Source organism: Brachyhypopomus gauderio, chromosome 3, assembly GCF_052324685.1.
Source record: "Brachyhypopomus gauderio isolate BG-103 chromosome 3, BGAUD_0.2, whole genome shotgun sequence".
Lineage (NCBI taxonomy): Eukaryota > Metazoa > Chordata > Actinopteri > Gymnotiformes > Hypopomidae > Brachyhypopomus > Brachyhypopomus gauderio.
In genome coordinates, this window is record NC_135213.1 from 20,996,050 (window position 1) to 21,013,801 (window position 17,752).

Genomic DNA, 17,752 nt, shown 5'->3' on the forward strand with positions numbered 1-17,752 from the left:
GTACAAAATTTTATATTAATGAAAGATTTCAAGATTATTTAAAATTATAGACTTTAAATAAAAAATAAATTGCTGGGCTCTTTGATGGGCCCCCCTGGCCCTGGGGCCCGGGACAACAGACCCGGTTGTCCCCCCCTGTCGACGGGGCTGTCTACCAGACTGGGTATTTGAATTATTAAATTAAGAATAGAGGTTGTATTGTTAAGTTTACTTCTGTTGTGAACAGTTGTCTCAGATTGAGAGAATTTAATTTTATTTGATAGATGTAAATGCACTTTATATAGTGTAACTGTTTACTATTTTTTACAAAGATTTGGGATATTAAAGGATTGTATCCTGCACTGGTCTGTGGATGTGCAATAAATATCAAAAGTTAAACACCTTTCTGATCTACTCATTTCAACTCACTGTAAAAACTGCTTTTTCAAAAAAATCCTTATTCATTGGCATATAACTTTTTTTAACTGTAACGCAAATAGTTATTTTCTCTGGTAACGAGTTACTTTTATTATAGAGTAATTCAGTTACTAACTCAGTTACTTTTTTGAACAAGTAGTGAGTGTAATGGAGAGTCTATTATTTAAGTGTTTCTTCAGGCCTATAGAGGGCGCACGTTTGCGTAGTTCGCTGTGTTGACGCTGTGTGTAGCAAGGAAGAACTGTTCGTGAGGTAAGCTAGGCATAGTAACCATAGTAACCTGAAACCATCTACCACTTTCTACCCCTCCGAGCGGCAATACGATTTCACACTTTCTTACATTAAATCCTGTCATATACAACACGCGTCTGTTCCTTGGAGGAAGTGGTGTATGAAAGAGTTTAGCTGACTGCGAATCCCAATACAGGACACGGGGTCACATTGGGTGAAACAGTACAGTGAAATCGTAACACTCAGCTAGGGAGTAGCGAGTGAAATCGTAACACTCAGCAAGGAAGTAGCGAGTGAAATCGTAACACTCAGCTAGGGAGTAGCGAGTGAAATCGTAACACTCAGCAAGGAAGTAGCGAGTGAAATCGTAACACTCAGCTAGGGAGTAGCGAGTGAAATCGTAACACTCGGCTACAGACGACGAGAAGTAGTTCAACTTAGCCATGGAAAAAGCAGATGTCGAAGTTCAGAACAATGAAGAAACAAGGTCCACTCACTCACTTAAGTCTTCAAAGTCTTCAGTAAAACTCACCGTTAGATCATCTGCAGGATGTTCAAGTAGGTCATCTGCGTCAACTCGAGCTAGTATGGCAGCAGCGCGAGCACAAGCAGAAGCTCAGGCAGCAAAGGCTAGATTAGCCTACGCCGAAAAGGAGATGAGCATTAAAGTTGAAAAGGCGCGTCTAGAAGCGACTCTCGATATACTCAATCTTCATAAAGAAGCCGATGCAGCCATGGCTAAAGCAGAGGTGATGGAGTCAGCAGCAGCTCAATTCGACATAGTTGAGTCAAAGGAAGAATTTACCTTTTTGAACCCACAAGCAACGTCGGAGCAAAAGGTGAGTGAGTACATAAGTAAACACAATTCCAGTGACCTAGATCAAGACAATAGAGATATGTTTAAATGTGATGATGACAAAATCCAGAATGAACAACATGAACGACGTCTTATTCCCGAACACAGACCAAGGCAATATCCATTTACGCCACAAGGTGGTGCCAATTCACCACTTCAAGGAGATGTAATTCCAAACATCCTCCACAGTAGGTTACAAACACAGCAGGGATTAAACCCACATAATAATGTCGACAGTACAATGAGCGATCTTGCCAGATTTCTAGCTAAGAGTCAGCTAGTAACGGGAGGTCTGTCTAAATTTGATGATAAGCCGGAGAGTTACCTTAGCTGGAAAGCCACATTCCAGAGTACCATAAGAGACCTTGGTCTTACAGCCAGTGAAGAAATTAATCTGCTCATTAAGTGGCTAGGACCTGAGTCTTCTGAACATGCCAAGAGACTAAAAGCAGTCAACATAAGGCATACATCTACTGGTCTGAACATGATATGGTTAAGACTAGAGGAATGTTACGGCTCACCAGAAGCAATAGAAAATTCCCTGTTTGCCAGAGTACAAAACTTTCCAAAGCTCTCCACTAAGGAACCACACAAGCTTCGTGATCTGTCAGATCTACTGTGTGAACTGCAAGCTGCAAAGCTAGATGGATATTTACCTGGGTTAAGTTATCTTGACACAGCTAGGGGAGTAGGTCCAATCGTTGAGAAGCTGCCCTTCCATCTTCAAGAAAAATGGACGATGGTGGGGTCAAAGTTTAAAGAAGACCACAATGTCAGCTTCCCACCCTTCTCAGTTTTCGTTGATTTTGTGAAAGGTCAAGCCAAAGCAAGAAATGACCCAAGTTTTGCAACATCCTTCAACACAACAACACCCTCGCATGCCAATCACGCATTGAACTACAGACAAGGAAAATTAACAGGCAGCTATAACCAGAGGTTAGCAGTTGCAGTGCACAAGACAGATGTAGCTTCAGAGGGACCCAGGACAAAAGAAGCAGGTGAGGACATTACGAAGCAGTGTCCCATACACCATAAGCCCCACCCACTTAAAAGATGCAGGGTTTTTAGAACCATGCGGCTTGAAGAAAGGAAAAAGTTGCTCAAAGACAGCAATATCTGTTATCGCTGCCTTGCTTCCACCAGCCATCAAGCTAAAGACTGTACAGTTATGATTAGGTGTGAAGAATGTGACAGCGAGAGACACTTAGCAGCTCTTCACCCTGGCCCTGCTCTACAGAGGTCCAAGCATCCCTCACCGCATAGAGAGCATGGCGGGGAGCAAACCAACGCACAGGACTCAGATGTCGCGGTCACATGTACAGAGGTATGTGGTGGAAACGAAATTACCGGGAAATCTTGTTCTAAGATCTGCTACCCAAGGGTAAGCGCGACAACATCAAAAGAATGTATGCAATAATTGATGATCAAAGTAACCAGTCGCTCGCAAAGACAGAGTTTTTTGACATCTTTAATATACAGAGCCCAATAGAACCATATACACTGAAAACATGCAGCGGTATAGCACAGGTGGCAGGTAGACGAGCATGTGACTACATAGTCGAGACCTTCGACGGAAAAATGAGTTTTCCCCTACCCACTCTCATAGAGTGTAATGCAATTCCCAACAACAGGGAAGAGATACCCACTGCTGAAGCCGCCTTTTACCACCGCCATCTGAAAGCAATAGCCAAGGAAATACCGCTTCTAGATCCAAGTGCAGATATACTGCTGTTGATAGGACGAAACCTCTTGAGAGTTCACAAAGTGAGGGAGCAAATTAACGGCAGACACAACGACCCATTTGCACAGAGGCTTGACCTAGGCTGGGTCATCGTTGGTGAGGTGTGTCTTGGCAAAGCTCACAAGCCAAGTGAAGTGAACACTTTGAAAACACATGTATTGGACAATGGCCGGCCAAGTTATCTCACTCCCTGTGAAAGTCACTTCAATGTGAAAGAAGACTTCAGTTTGAGCCAAGTTAAAACCATTTCTAATGCATTGCCATCTGCTCACCCACACAAAAGGTCCACAACTATAGAAATAGGCCAGACTGTCTTCTGTCGCACCGATAAAGACAACCAGCTCGCTCATTCTGTTGAAGACATGGTCTTCCTGAAGAAGATGGAAGAATTCTTCAAAGATGACACTAACAGTTGGGTCGCACCACTTCCATTCCGAACACCCAGACGCACACTTCCCGACAATCGTTCTTATGCCTACCAGCGGCTTAGGTCTCTTCGACGTACGCTCGAGAAGAAACCAGAAATGAAAGCACATTTTGTTGAATTCTTGAGAAAAATGCTTGAAAACCGACATGTAGAGCTCGCACCACCTTATAACAAGGACAAAGAGAACTGGTATCTCCCTATATTTGGTGTATATCATCCACAAAAGCCAGGAAAAATACGTGTGGTGTTTGACTCAAGTGCGCAGTTTGATGGAGTGTCCCTCAACGATGTACTGCTTTCAGGCCCAGACCTGAACAACACCCTTTTGGGCGTGCTACTTCGTTTCAGGAAAGAACCGGTCGCTATCACAGCTGATATCGAACAGATGTTCTACTGCTTTGTAGTGCAGGAAGATCACAGAGATTATCTCCGCTTCCTGTGGTATGAAGATAATGACCTCACTAAAAATGTAGTGGACTATCGAATGAGGGTGCATGTCTTCGGAAATAGTCCCTCTCCGGCTGTGGCGATTTATGGGCTGAGGATGGCAGCAAAGGAGGCAGAAAGTGAATATGGAACTGACGTCCGAAAATTCATAGAGGAAGACTTCTATGTCGACGACGCGTTAAAGTCTTTCTTGACTGAAGCTGAGGCTATTGATGTCCTACAGAGAGCTCAGAAAATGCTCGCTCTCTCAAATCTGCATCTCCACAAGATTGTATCTAACAAAGTGGAAGTAATGAACGCATTTTCCCCTGAAGATAGGGCCAAAGATGTCAAAGATCTCGATCTAGCAACAGATGAGTTTCCAGTCCAACGCAGCCTAGGGGTGTGTTGGAATCCCACAGCAGATACGTTCACATTCCAAGTTCCACCGGAACAAAAACCCTTCACTCGCCGTGGCGTACTCTCAACAGTAAACAACTTATTTGATCCTCTTGGCTTGCTTGCACCTGTAACTATCAAAGGAAGACTACTCCTTAGAGAGCTCTCCGGTAGCAACCTTGAGTGGGACAGCCCTTTGCCACAGGACATGTATGATGAATGGAGAAGATGGCACGATTCACTGCAGAGTCTCAAAAATCTGCACATTCCTCGTACCTATGTCACATTCTCCATCTCGCAAGCTACCTCCATTGAACTTTGTGTGTTCTCAGATGCCTCTGTGAAAGCCATTGCAGCAGTAGCTTACCTGAAGGTAACACGCGAAGATGGTCACAATGAAGTTGGATTCGTCATGGGTAAGGCTAAACTAGCTCCAGTACCGGAGCTCACCATTCCACGATTAGAGCTCTGTGCTGCGGTGCTTGCTGTTGAGATGTCAGAGGTTCTCAAGGAAGAACTGAAAATAGAGATTGACAGAACCACGTTCTACACTGACAGCAAAGTGGTGTTAGGATACATCAGCAATCAAACTAGAAGATTTCATGTATATGTGAATAATCGCGTACAGAGAATCAAGCTATCCTCTTCACCAGATCAATGGAGATATGTTCCGACACAGCAGAATCCCGCTGATCACGGCTCTCGGTCTGTAGCCGCAGAAAAACTTGCTAGTACCACATGGCTGGATGGCCCAGCGTTTCTTCTCAACCGAGAGGCTGTCTCCCAAGGCAAAGGTCCATTTGAACTTGTTGATCCGGAGCTAGACGTTGAAATTCGGCAGAACGTAACTGCGCTCGTGACCGCGACTGCTCAAGGCGCCTTAAGTTCTTCCCGGTTCGAACGGTTTTCAAAATGGACTGCTCTCATTAAAGCAGTGGCCTACCTTTGCCACATCTCTCACAGTTTCAAGTCAAAAGATGGTAGCGGTTGTAGCGGCTGGCACCTTTGTAAGGCAAGTCTCACAGATGAAGCATTAACTCAAGCAGAGCACACAGTCATCAGGTGTGTTCAACATGAAGTATATGCAGAGGAAATAAAATGTATCACAACAAAACGAGACATACCACGTCATAGTTCCCTTCATAAGCTTAATCCAATGATTGATGATGAAAACCTACTGCGTGTAGGAGGACGTCTTGCAGAGTCTAACTTGCCAAATCAGGAAGCCAAACCTCTTCTAATACCAGGAAAGCATCATATTGCTATGCTACTCATTCGACATCACCATGAAGCCATACAGCACCAAGGACGACACTTTACTGAAGGGGCTGTAAGAGCGAGTGGCTTATGGATAGTTGGTGCCAAGAGATCCATCAGCAGTGCAATCCACAAATGTGTCACTTGCAGAAAACTGCGAGGGAGAACAGAGCAGCAAATTATGGCAGATTTACCCGCCGAGCGCTTACAGTGTGATCCTCCATTTTCCTTTGTTGGTCTTGATGTATTCGGACCATGGGACGTTACGACACGCCGCACTAAAGGTGGTCAAGCCAACAGTAAGAGATGGGCAGTCTTGTTTACTTGCATGTCTACAAGAGCTATCCATATCGAAGTGATTGAAACTCTGAGCTCATCCAGTTTCATTAATGCTCTTCGTAGATTTTTTGCAATCAGAGGTCCTGCTAAACAGCTGAGATCAGACTGCGGAACCAATTTCATGGGAGCCTTCAAGGAATTAAAGATGGATTCTCAAAAGCCTGGTGAGACAAGTGTAGAGGACTACTTACACAAGCAGAGGTGTTCCTGGGTGTTTAATGCACCCCACTCATCTCACATGGGTGGCACTTGGGAGCGTATGATAGGCATTTCAAGACGCATCCTAGATTCAATGCTCTTACAAGCAGGGAACCCTACTCTAACTCATGAGGTCCTGACAACGTTAATGGCTGAGGTGACAGCTATTGTCAACGCGAGGCCCTTGGTACCTGTTTCCTCAGATCCAGAGGCCCCTTTGATCCTGACTCCTTCAACCTTACTCACCCAGAAGTCTGTTTCAATCCCAATTCCACCTGGTGACTTCACCAAGGCTGACATGTATAAACATCAATGGAAGAGAGTCCAAGCCCTTGCCGATACATTCTGGGCTAGATGGCAGAAAGAATACCTCAACATGCTTCAGACTCGTCAGAAATGGCAGGACAGAAAGCCAAACTTGAAGTGAAGGAAGGAGACATCATTCTTTTAAAGGACAAACAACTAAAAAGAAATCAATGGCCTATGGGAGTCGTAGTGAAGACCTTTCCGAGCAGAGACGGAATTGTCAGGAAAATGGAAGTGAAGGTTGCACATGGCAAGACTGCCAAGACCTTCTATAGACCTATTTCAGACTGTATTCTCCTTTTGGCTTCAAGAGATTAGTCAAAGTTTAAATAAGTCATAGTGGCATTCTTAAAATAATGCCAGGCGGGGAGTGTAATGGAGAGTCTATTATTTAAGTGTTTCTTCAGGCCTATAGAGGGCGCACGTTTGCGTAGTTCGCTGTGTTGACGCTGTGTGTAGCAAGGAAGAACTGTTCGTGAGATAAGCTAGGCATAGTAACCATAGTAACCTGAAACCATCTACCACTTTCTACCCCTCCGAGCGGCAATACGAGTGAGTCTATTGTAGTAATTTGGATATATCTAATGTATGTGATTATATAGTGAATATAATTCAATTTAAAATGTTCTGTTTCTGGTTAATTACCATATTGTGATTTATGTGCTGAGTGCATTTCTGTATTTCTGTTGTTTCAGTTTCACACTTTCTTACATTAAATCCTGTCATATACAACACGCGTCTGTTCCTTGGAGGAAGTGGTGTATGAAAGAGTTTAGCTGACTGCGAATCCCAATACAGGACACGGGGTCACATTGGGTGAAACAGTACAGTGAGTAACTATAACTAATTACTTTTTTTAAGTAACGTTCCCAACACTGGTTATAACGCAGTACCGGGCATTTATTGTAGCTCGCTTGGTGGTTACAAAGCAAATGGGTGGCCGTGCTAGAACAAGGACAAATGACGAAAGAGAAATTTGGCGTTTAGGATTTGTGATCCAAGAGCGCAGAACGCAGCTCAAACATGGGACTGTGGACGATATACTGTTCCTGCACACCCAGGATAGATTTGTGAACCTATGCGATTTTATTTAGTTGTTTTAATAAACTGGCATTTGTTCCCTCTCCATACTCTTCCTGCACAGCAACCTTATATTTTATTTTGTGTTGTACTGACGTTTTTTCAGAGGCGCATTGAAAAATAAAGTGCTCTATAGGAATACTTTCGATTTGTGTGATTTTTCACGGGCACGGGTGGGTAACGGGTAGAATATTAACGGGTCCGGGCGGGTACGGATTTAACTTTGAAATAGCCACGGGTTCGCGGGCGGGTGGGTGCTGTACTCTGCGGATATGGGTGGGTACGGGTCTCAAAAATCGGACCCGTGCAGGACTCTAATGGGTGGTGATTTGAGGGCAGACACAGTTCCTTGTAACCAATGGGCTAGTCAACATTTGAACATGTTCAAAATAAAAATGTTTATTTTGCATTGATCAGATAACGGTTTAAGTTAAATATGAAAAATTGTTTCTGAAAGTAAATGTGCTCACCCCTAGAGACCTCTAGGGGTGAGCACATTACACTCCCGCAGTAATCCCTCGGGTCCTGTCAGAATATCTTGCGGGACAGAATTTAATTGTTATTGGCGGGAGCGGGAGTTTAATTAGTCCAGGCGATGCGGGAGTGGGACTGCATATACATGTAGAAAAATACCGCAAATTAATAAATAGTCTAGAAAATTATAATAATAACAACGCAATGATTTCCATGCATAAGGAATAGGACGAAAACAACGAATCATTCAGTAAGTAAGCAATAAACTAATTCAAAATATTGGCTAAGCAACTGATCACGTGAACATGAAGTGTGTCATTTTGTAATTTTGAAATGGCAGAGACTAGACGGTAGACGGTCAACCAGGTGGAATGTGTGTGCAAAATTCAATTAAAACAGGCGAATACACCACAATTAAGCCAACTACAGGAAGGTCTGATGTATGGAGGTCATATTCCATTGTAATTAAAGGAGATGGAAATCATCTACCATTTGCTTGTTGTGATAGATGTCAGAAAGTGTTGGTGTACGTCACCTGATGGCATTTGTTTGGACTGTGGTAAGAAATGGGACAACGCGATCCATCGCTATATTGCTGTTTTAATAAATACATAAGAAAATTAACAATACTAAATTTAATTAATTCAATTCATATTAGGATTGCGGGCGGGGGCGACCGAAATGTGTATGTGGCAGGCGGGTGCGGGATTAAAACAAGTGATTTTTTGGCCGGTGCGGGCGGGAGCAGTACTAAAACAAGCAGGAGCGGGCGGGGGCGGGATTAAAACAAACGATTTTTTTAAGCAGTCCCGCGGAGACCTCTACTCACCCCTCCCCTTTTCAGCATATCAAATTTGCAGTTTTACACTTTAATCTGAAATGTCAGTTGTTTCAATTTTTAAAATGTTAATGTTCTTGGATTTCAGATCACTTCATTACATTCTGTGCCAGTTTCTCTCTCTGGTCCCTTCTTCAAAGGGTGAAATATTTTAAAGCCTGCATCTTACCCAACTACACCATAACTTCACTAAAGTTCTAGAGAAATATGCACCCATTGAGACTAGACTTCTCCCATCCTCTCCTTCTTATGGTCCATCTCAGATGCTGTAGGTTGTTGTCTCCATTCACTCCATAATTGGCCTGTAAAGTTGTTTGTTGGCCTGTAGTGACAACTTGCTGAGGTAAAATGTATAGTACAGGATACTCTGCCTCCTTTTGTGCAGCCACCAGCCATGCACAATGTAGGCATTTTGTCACCATTAAAAAACAAATGTACGCATGGGAGCTACTGCCTCTGAAGACCCGTCTATCTTGTTATTGTGCTTTTCCAAAATATCTTCTCATTCTTTTGCTTCTTGATCTGAGCACTACATTAGACAGTTTCATATAACATGTACATAACACAGTTTAAGCATAGATATCACTGAATCGCTCTCTCCTGGTTTAACACTTAATGCATTAACACAAAGCATTTAGTTCCCATTGGCAACCATAAGTCTTCCTCGGCTCGTTACTCATGGTGTCCCCCAGGGTTCTATTTTGGGTTCCCTCCTAATTTACATGCCTTTTTCAGGACATTTCAACCATCATGGCCTTAACCCCTCACACTTATGACACTAAAACCAACATTTGTTAACCAGGACTTCTGTAAACTGGATGATTTCAGTTCAAACTCAGTCCTAAAATAGTTAAGGACATCATAATGATTATACTTTTGATAATTATATCATAGGTCTAGTGAAAATCAGTTTTGTGTGTGTGGTGACATACAATGTTTCTGATGTGTTGATTTTGAGGAAGACGCTATAAAATAATTATAACTTTAATGTTGGCAATATATACAACACTTTGCTGACCCCACTCAAAAAAACAACAATCTTATAGTATACACAGAGAAGAGGATAATCAGCAGCTATGTTTTGTCTGGATCATGAGCTGTATCTTGTGAGCTCTGTAGTTGACTTATTTGTCTTCTGAGTTGATCTATTTCCTCTTCTTGTTTATCAATCCTCTTCTGCAAACTATGTATTACCTAGAAACGAAAGGATACATTTTTAGTTGTCATTTATTTCAGAATTTTAATTTCTAGCCAGTTTCCAATGCAGTAGGTAAATGCAACAAATGTAACCAATAAATCTATGCTCCATCATATACAGCAGAATAATAAGTGGAGTGAAGGTGGACCTTTTAGAGGTGGACTAACAGGCCAGAATTTTTGCTGATTGGCAAGTGTTCAAATACTTATAGTAACACACAAATAAATTATTTAAAAATCATACATTGTGATTTCTGGATTTTTTGTTTTGTAACCCAGCAGCTTAAAGATATGAATCATATTGCCATACTTCAACTAACTGCCTTGTCACTAAATGATTCATTTAAATGAATTCTATGGAACCCAGGAATAGGAACACCTATAACCAACTGTATATTATATAAGTAACTTTTATTGGTACATTCTCAGTGTACCTGTTGTCAGGTACACTCAGAATATACTCTGTACAGGGCAGTGTAGGAGCAGACATTTTAATCTGTGCAGAGGATTTGGAAAGCTTAAACTGCATTGTGCTTCATGTCACTATAGTGGTTTAAATAGGACATGAGGTAAATAAATTGTAAAACAAACAAGGAAACAGCAATAAACAGCTTATGGCCTTTTAGTTTTAAAAAAGAGAATTTGGATATGTTAACTCAATTTACACATACCATGTCTTTGGTACTGAAAAGGTCGCTTTGTAGTAAATGGGAGGCACTTGGTCTCAGGGAGGGATCAGGGCTGGTTAACAGTCTGACATACTTGGTCAACACTGGCCAATCCTCACACAATGTGTTTGGGACTTCCCCGTGTCTCAGGTCTCCAAGCGTGTGCACACGCTCCATCTCTGTACCAAATGGCTGGAACAACTCAACAGCAACCACTCCCACACTATACATATCTGACTGCAAAACAGACAGAATTATCTTACACGAATGCTAGTAACAATAGTGTATTCTCAGTAGTGATCTTCTGTAAGAATCACTAAGTAATTGTAATATTTGTGTAAAGCACTCGAGCAATCGGCAATAACAATTTACTAATCGAGTAAAACATTGCTCCAACACATAGATGATGTTAGACTGATTAAATTTACCTTTAAGTCATAATGAGATCCCTCTAGTTGCTCTGGGGAAGCGTAAACAAATGTGCCCACTCCAGTTGTATGAGCAGATTCTATAAAACAGTAAGATATTCTTAAGTCAAGCCGAGATACAGAATGTGAGATGCAAAACTGAACAATACTACAGTTTGAACAAAAATCTCTTGGTATCTACTTGAGAATTCAAAAGATGTCTGCAAAGGTAATAATGTAACAAATAATACAACATACTATATAGTGTGTTATTCTTACCCATGTTCCCTGTGTGTGAACTCAAATGTAGCTGTTCTTTTTCATTCACTACAGTGTCTTCACAAGCCAATCCAAAGTCCCCTATCTTGACATGATGGTCATTCCCATGAAGGAAAATATTCCTTGGCTATAAAACAAAACAAGGTTTTAATTATGTCTACACCAACTGTATTAGCACATATTTTGCAGTGCACTAATGCACAATGTGTGGTCATGATCAAGAATAAAAACTTCATTCGTGGATTTTACATAAACTTAGTAACGGTATCTAACTTGAAATGGGAAACACTTGGTGCAGCCCACACTGCACACATCACACAATTTACAATTACGTCAAAACAATCCTCCTTAGTCTGAACCTTAAACTTTAAACAGAGAATTGTAAGGATTAAAAAAAAACATCACAACAGAAATGTTTGTCAGAACACTACTGTGTGATTAAACCAAACTGTGGCTTGTAGATAAGGAGTATGGGAGGGACGAATTAGTGTTGTTCTAGTAAAGCTATGAGCACGGTGGTGGTGCAATCTGCTTCAAGTTCTGTTTTTTTTTATTTTGAACTTTTAAATGTTGCATACATCAGTTAATTATGATGTCATATTTAACAAAGTTAAGGCGTTAATCATGAGAACAAAAAGAAACTGAAGATGAGGATGACTCAAATATTTTCACTTTTGAAACTGGTTCAGAGTTAGATCATACACTGTACGAAGCAATAATTAAAGAAAATATTGTGAAGTTGGAGGATTCTCGACTTGTATGTCGAGAAACAGACATATAATTTGAATTCTCTAAGGTAAAAATTTGCTCAAAAGGTTTCTTTAAACTGATCCTATATGCAGAATACTTCCTGAAGAGAAAAACACATAATGGCTGAAGATAAATCGCCACTACAGGGTGCAAATTAAGGTACATATTCTGCACTCTCTCAAACAGCCTGGATACCTTTAAACCATGAACACTTCAGAATACATGTTGGCATATGTGCCCTAACTTTCATTAGCGACTGCATTGGCCGAAACACCCTGCATCTGCACCCCCCCCCCCCCTCAAAAGCACTAATGCTACTCTATACATAAGGCCCAACTGGTGCTCTTATCACAGCAACCACAAGACCTGCTTGGAATATGTAAACATCCTGGTTCGGCACTACAAAGAGAGCTACAAGCCTTTTTTTAAGGAGATGCTGCCTGAAAAGCTTTATAACCTCCACCAGGGGCACTGCCCACTGGATATGGAATTTAATGACTCACATCAAAGAGAGGCATCTAGCCCATTAACGACTGCACCCAACCTTCAATATTGGCCTCGCCAATGACAGCAACTTTCTGCACAAATTCAAAACAGCTCCTACATGGTGCTACAATGGTCATGCAGATATTTAAAAATATGCATCAACAAATAAACTTCAGAGTAAAACTGTGCAAACCTACCTTAAGGTCTCTGTGCATAATTCCACGGGAGTGAATATACTCTACTCCTTCAAGAATTTTCTTTAATATATTAGATTCTTGTTTAGAGTCAAATGACTGGCAAGGACCTGTAAATGAATATGCAACAGTAATTAAAAGTAATTATACCAGCATGAAAGTGTAAAGAAATGGCCATATCATGTAATGCCAAGCAAGCATGTAATGACCTGTTGGCATTGTGAGTTCTTCCTTAGGTCTGCAATTCCTCTCCTGAATCCAGTCTTTCAAAGAACGCTCACACAGCTGCATCTGAATGTAGAGCATTAAGTGAAACTGAACCTGCAAGATGAACACCAGAATTTAAGAATTTAAACTTTTGGACTCATTTTGCTTGTCAGTGTATCAATTGTTTTCAGGAGACTGAAGACGACATGCCTCATTTGGACGTTTTTCAGCCCGCTGTCGACATGCCGCATCAACGTGGGACAACGTGGGAACGTTTTTTAACTCCAGTCTGTTCTGGATGGGTTCATTCTCGGACCCGGCTGAGGTGTCCCAGCTAAGCACCGGGCAGGTGTTCGGGGTAGAGCTGGGCTTGCCCAGGAACACACATGGGACAAAGTTCTGTGGGTTGCGAACATTTTTAGGGCACACAGCTTGGCTTTCCTCCTCATGTGACATTGTAGATGTCAATGAGATGCCTTCCGGTGCACAGGCAGATCGGTCTGTCATGTCTTTTGAACGGTCAGAGCTTTCAAATACAATGGACGATCCACTGGTACTACCAGTGCCTTCCCCGAGACATCTGAAGGAAAGATGCACTTCTGTCATATTATGGTAGCAGCGTTAAAGTTTTCAATATGAGCACAAAAACTCTATTATCTTACCCTTCTGTTTGTGATGTCCCTAGAGCTGGAATGGCATTTGAAAGGACTGGTTGGGGATCTGTAATAAAAGGATACAACAACAACTTTGTTATATTACCCTAGCCCAGGGGTCGGCAACCCAAAATGTTGAAAGAGCCATATTGGACCAAAAAAACAAAAAACAAATATGTCTAGAGCCGCAAAAAATTTAAAGCCTTATATAAGCCTTATAATGAAGGCAATACATGCTGTATGTATCTATATTACCCTACGCTCAAAATAACTAAGTTAGCTACAAATACGTAATGAGCATTAATGATTAAATGTTTATTCTCCCTGCAATGTGTTCTGTAGAGAACGACGCACCACGTGACTGCTCTGTTGTAGGATGCCGCCTCAAGTTTAACTTCATTACAATATTAATGAATTATGTTTCATTGATTTGATGAAATTAAAGAAATTCAATAAATCAGGGTTGCCAACTTTTCAAGATCACTTGGAGTGAGATTTGAACCTGGAGGGGGTGGCGAACGTAAATTGTTACCGGGCACAATGGACACAAATTAAGTATTATATAGCGATCGATCGATCGCCAGTGGTTGGCGCCAGAGCGAACTAGTAACTCATTGAATCATAGATGTGGATCAGAGGTAAATAAACTAGATTTTTTTTCGGCGTGAGAAATCGGATGTGTGACGTGTCAGTCAAATGCGTGTCTCACTCTCAATACGTGAGAGTTGGCAACCCTGATAAATAAATCTGATTTTTGATATCATTTTTATTTTTACGATTCGACAAAACAACAAAATGGAACGTGCATAACATGCCCCTTATCTGGGCACTAAACAAAGTGCAATAAAACGCAGCTCCGTTTATAAAAATAAAACCGCAACCCGTTTAATGTGACTTCTGTTTTTGGACATCACTGGTCAGCTTCTCAACATCGGGCATGTAAGATGTAACTTTAATCTTGACGCAGGACTGCAAACTCTCATCAGTCAGGCGGGTGCGATATTTTTACTTGATGTAGTTCATGTTTGAAAATATCTGTTCGCACAGGTATGTTGATCTAAAGATGGATAATACCCCAAGTGCATATCCCTTCGTGTTCCTATAATTGTCAGGAAGAGCATTCATGTGTCATAGACAAGTTTCTAGGGTGTTGGGAGGCTTTCAATTTCGCTCCATTTGTGGCTTTGGCCAAGTTGAGCTTTCTGGCGAGTGACGTCTACAAGCTCGCCGCCGGTGTGTTTCCAACAGCCACCTGCCTCATCTCGCCCTGCTAATAGAAACGTGTGTCGCAGGCGACGACGCAAATCTTCGTTGACGTAAATGTTGAAATTTAATTTAATTTATTCTACACATTCTTACAGCATTGGAAAACGTTAAGAATGTTGGTGTCATGTTTGTCTCATACAAAAACTATATTAAAACAAAAAATATATTAATCTCCCCCATCTTTTTACATTTTCAAACATTTTTGAAAAAGCTCCAGAGAGCCGCTAGGGCCGCATGCAGCTCTAGAGCCGCGGGTTGCCGACCCCTGCCCTAGCCCATAGTCTTACATGCTATTTAACTTGGATCAAGAAAGTAATTATGAACTAAATAGATGAGCACAGGCTATTGATGCCAGTAATGCAGATTCTTTGTACATCAGCTACTCACTTTTCCCAGCAAGCTGCACGTGCTCCATCCAAGCAGTGTGATAACCAACTATGTTTGGATTTTGAAGGCTGGATAGAACCTTGACCTCCCTAAGAACCTATAACAAATCAGCAGAATTTTTTATGTTGATCCTAGGCATTTTATAAACAAACTGCTGTACTTGGTTGAGACCAAACTCTACCTTTATACAGTCGTCCCTTGTTACATTCTTCATGAGAATTTTTTTAACAGCATAATACTGACCATCCAACTTGTTTTTTACCTATAAAAGTCATGGGGTAATACAGGTTATTAAGCTCTATTAAACAATACAGGACCTGATATTAATCTTATGCTGACAACAATCAGAAGATCTCATTGTCACACCTTAAATACTTTACCATACGATCCTTTGCCCAAAGCAGAGATTTCTTCAAATTCACTGAGGTAGCGAGATGTTTGCGCTTGGAAAAGACCATCTTTAACTCTGGGATGAAACGAAATGTTGCCATTTCAACCAATTATATCAGAAAACAAACAGATAGTCCAACAATTAACAACAGCAAAGCACGGCAAACAGTTGTCTACCAGCTCTGACCTCCTCACCTTAATACAGCGTTCTGGCCTTCTGCACTCAAGTACCTATGATCCTGTCAAAAGACAAGCACACTACATTGGCTACTTTCTAATGAGAGGAAGGCAGGTTCTTGGCAGGTGACTGTGTTTACCTGAGGGAAGAGGGAAGAGCTGGCTGCCTGCAGGAGCTCGGTAAAGGCCAGGCTGTGTTGCAGTCGCACTGTGCTGAACTCATCACTGACAGCCAGGGGAGAAAGGAGGTTCATTGCTGCTAGGCGCTGACCAATCGCTAAAAGAAAACATGAAGAACACTGCCTAAAATCGTGTGACCTCCAACAATACTGAACAAAGGTATAAAAGGTTTTTATGACCAAATGCTTATTAATCATTGAAAATAACTACTTTAAACAATGAAACTAAATAAGTATGTGTGCAAACAGAAATAAGTATTTGTGAAAACACTGACGTGCCCTTATGTGGACTGATACCAAACAACAGTTTACCCTTGAACAGCATCCGAGAGCGCGTAGGGTCCCGTTCATAAACAAAGCAAAGGTGCTCCAGTAGAGAGCCCAAGAGCAAATGGTTAGGAATAGCGGAGGCAAACTCCTGAATGGATGGGTACTGTCTCCCTGCCATCAGCACCTCACAGTTACTGTCCGAGTCTGAAGCTAGGTTAACAAAATAAAGAACAGAGGAAACATTTTACAAACTGCATGTTTAAGCATAAATGACAAACCTGATATACAGGTCCTTTAACATAAATTGCTCACATCTGGATTTAAGCTATACTAGGAAATGCATACATAATTAAATTAATACAACAGATATGGTTAAAAACATTTCATACCTTCAGCAATAACTTTGGCAATCAGACCAACAATGTCTCTTTTTTCAGAATCCATTTCTCTTTCTCCCCCCCTTTTTTCTTTTAAAATTCAATTTATGTCACTGCAAACACATCTTTACCATGTTACTTCTTGTTTGCACAGTTACGGGTGGGTAAGTAAAAGTTACGCTGTTCTTATCTGTGTAAAACATTAAACCCCACCTCTAGGCTGCTTCAGAAAGAGATTGTGATGTAGTGGGAATGTTAAAAAAACTATCGTATAATCTATTTACTGTATGTTATTCAAGTTTTTAATTCATTAACAGTAACATCAGTATCGGTAACCGTTTGCGTTTTATGAGGATAAGGACATTAAACTAGCAGGCTAGCTATATATTATTAGCATGTCATTTCACCTATCACGCTTGGCCAGCAGTGTCAACTCCCACTGAGCTGCCCTTGCACGGGTATGCCAGGTCATTGCCGAAATAATTTTAAATTACATGCGACATTTGACAAAAGACTCACTGTCAAACTGGATGTCATCGGTATTCTCTGAGCAGCTGAACGTTCCTCGCTTATGTCCAGCTCTGTCACGGTCGGCGAGGTCCCTCCGCACCAGAAATCTAGCACTAGGACAAATACTAGAACTTTCTTCTGTCATGATACGAGTATGTCTTGCTTATTTATAAAACCTGGAACTTTAATAGCTCGGGTATTATCCCCTTTGACGTTTCCATCAAGTAGATCAATATGTTAGAGATTTAAGTTTGTTGCCCTTTCTTTTAGAAGGACCTATAAGTATTTGACAAAGATACTAAAATACAAGTAAAGGCAAACGATAGTAATCCGCCATCTTTTTTTAACTGTAAATAGTAAGGGAGT

The 17,752-nt window shown here is 41.3% G+C and overlaps 1 protein-coding gene across 3 annotated transcripts; it reads right to left on the reverse strand.

The window, feature by feature from the left end:
- Positions 1-9,957: 9,957 nt before the first annotated feature.
- Positions 9,958-17,711, reverse strand: eif2ak1 (eukaryotic translation initiation factor 2-alpha kinase 1). Of its 3 annotated transcripts, XM_077000249.1 has the most exons (16): positions 17,396-17,491; positions 16,889-16,989; positions 16,542-16,709; positions 16,191-16,327; positions 16,069-16,112; positions 15,850-15,949; positions 15,665-15,745; positions 15,484-15,580; positions 13,840-13,897; positions 13,388-13,757; positions 13,180-13,291; positions 12,974-13,080; positions 11,541-11,667; positions 11,283-11,362; positions 10,858-11,091; positions 9,958-10,183 (listed from the first exon to the last, which is right to left on the reverse strand). In XM_077000249.1, the coding sequence occupies exons 2-16, from the start codon at positions 16,941-16,943 to the stop codon at positions 10,064-10,066; spliced, it is 1,890 nt and encodes a 629-aa protein (XP_076856364.1). In that variant the 5' UTR covers positions 16,944-16,989; positions 17,396-17,491; the 3' UTR covers positions 9,958-10,063. The 3 variants fall into 3 exon arrangements, with proteins under 3 accessions (XP_076856364.1, XP_076856362.1, XP_076856363.1); XM_077000247.1 differs by lacking the exon at positions 16,889-16,989 and having other exon boundaries at positions 17,396-17,711; XM_077000248.1 differs by lacking the exon at positions 17,396-17,491 and having other exon boundaries at positions 16,889-17,047.
- Between the last annotated feature and the right edge of the window lie 41 nt (positions 17,712-17,752).

Excerpts from the sequence above, each read along its gene's own strand:
- eif2ak1 (XM_077000247.1), bottom strand. The coding sequence starts at position 17,531 with ATGACAGAAGAAAGTTCTAGTATTTGTCCTAGTGCTAGATTTCTGGTG. Across the intron at positions 16,328-16,541 it reads CTCTCGGATGCTGTTCAAGG|CGATTGGTCAGCGCCTAGCA; the intron begins GTAAACTGTTGT and ends GTTTTCTTTTAG. Across the intron at positions 11,363-11,540 it reads TTCACACACAGGGAACATGG|AATCTGCTCATACAACTGGA; the intron begins GTAAGAATAACA and ends ACTGTTTTATAG.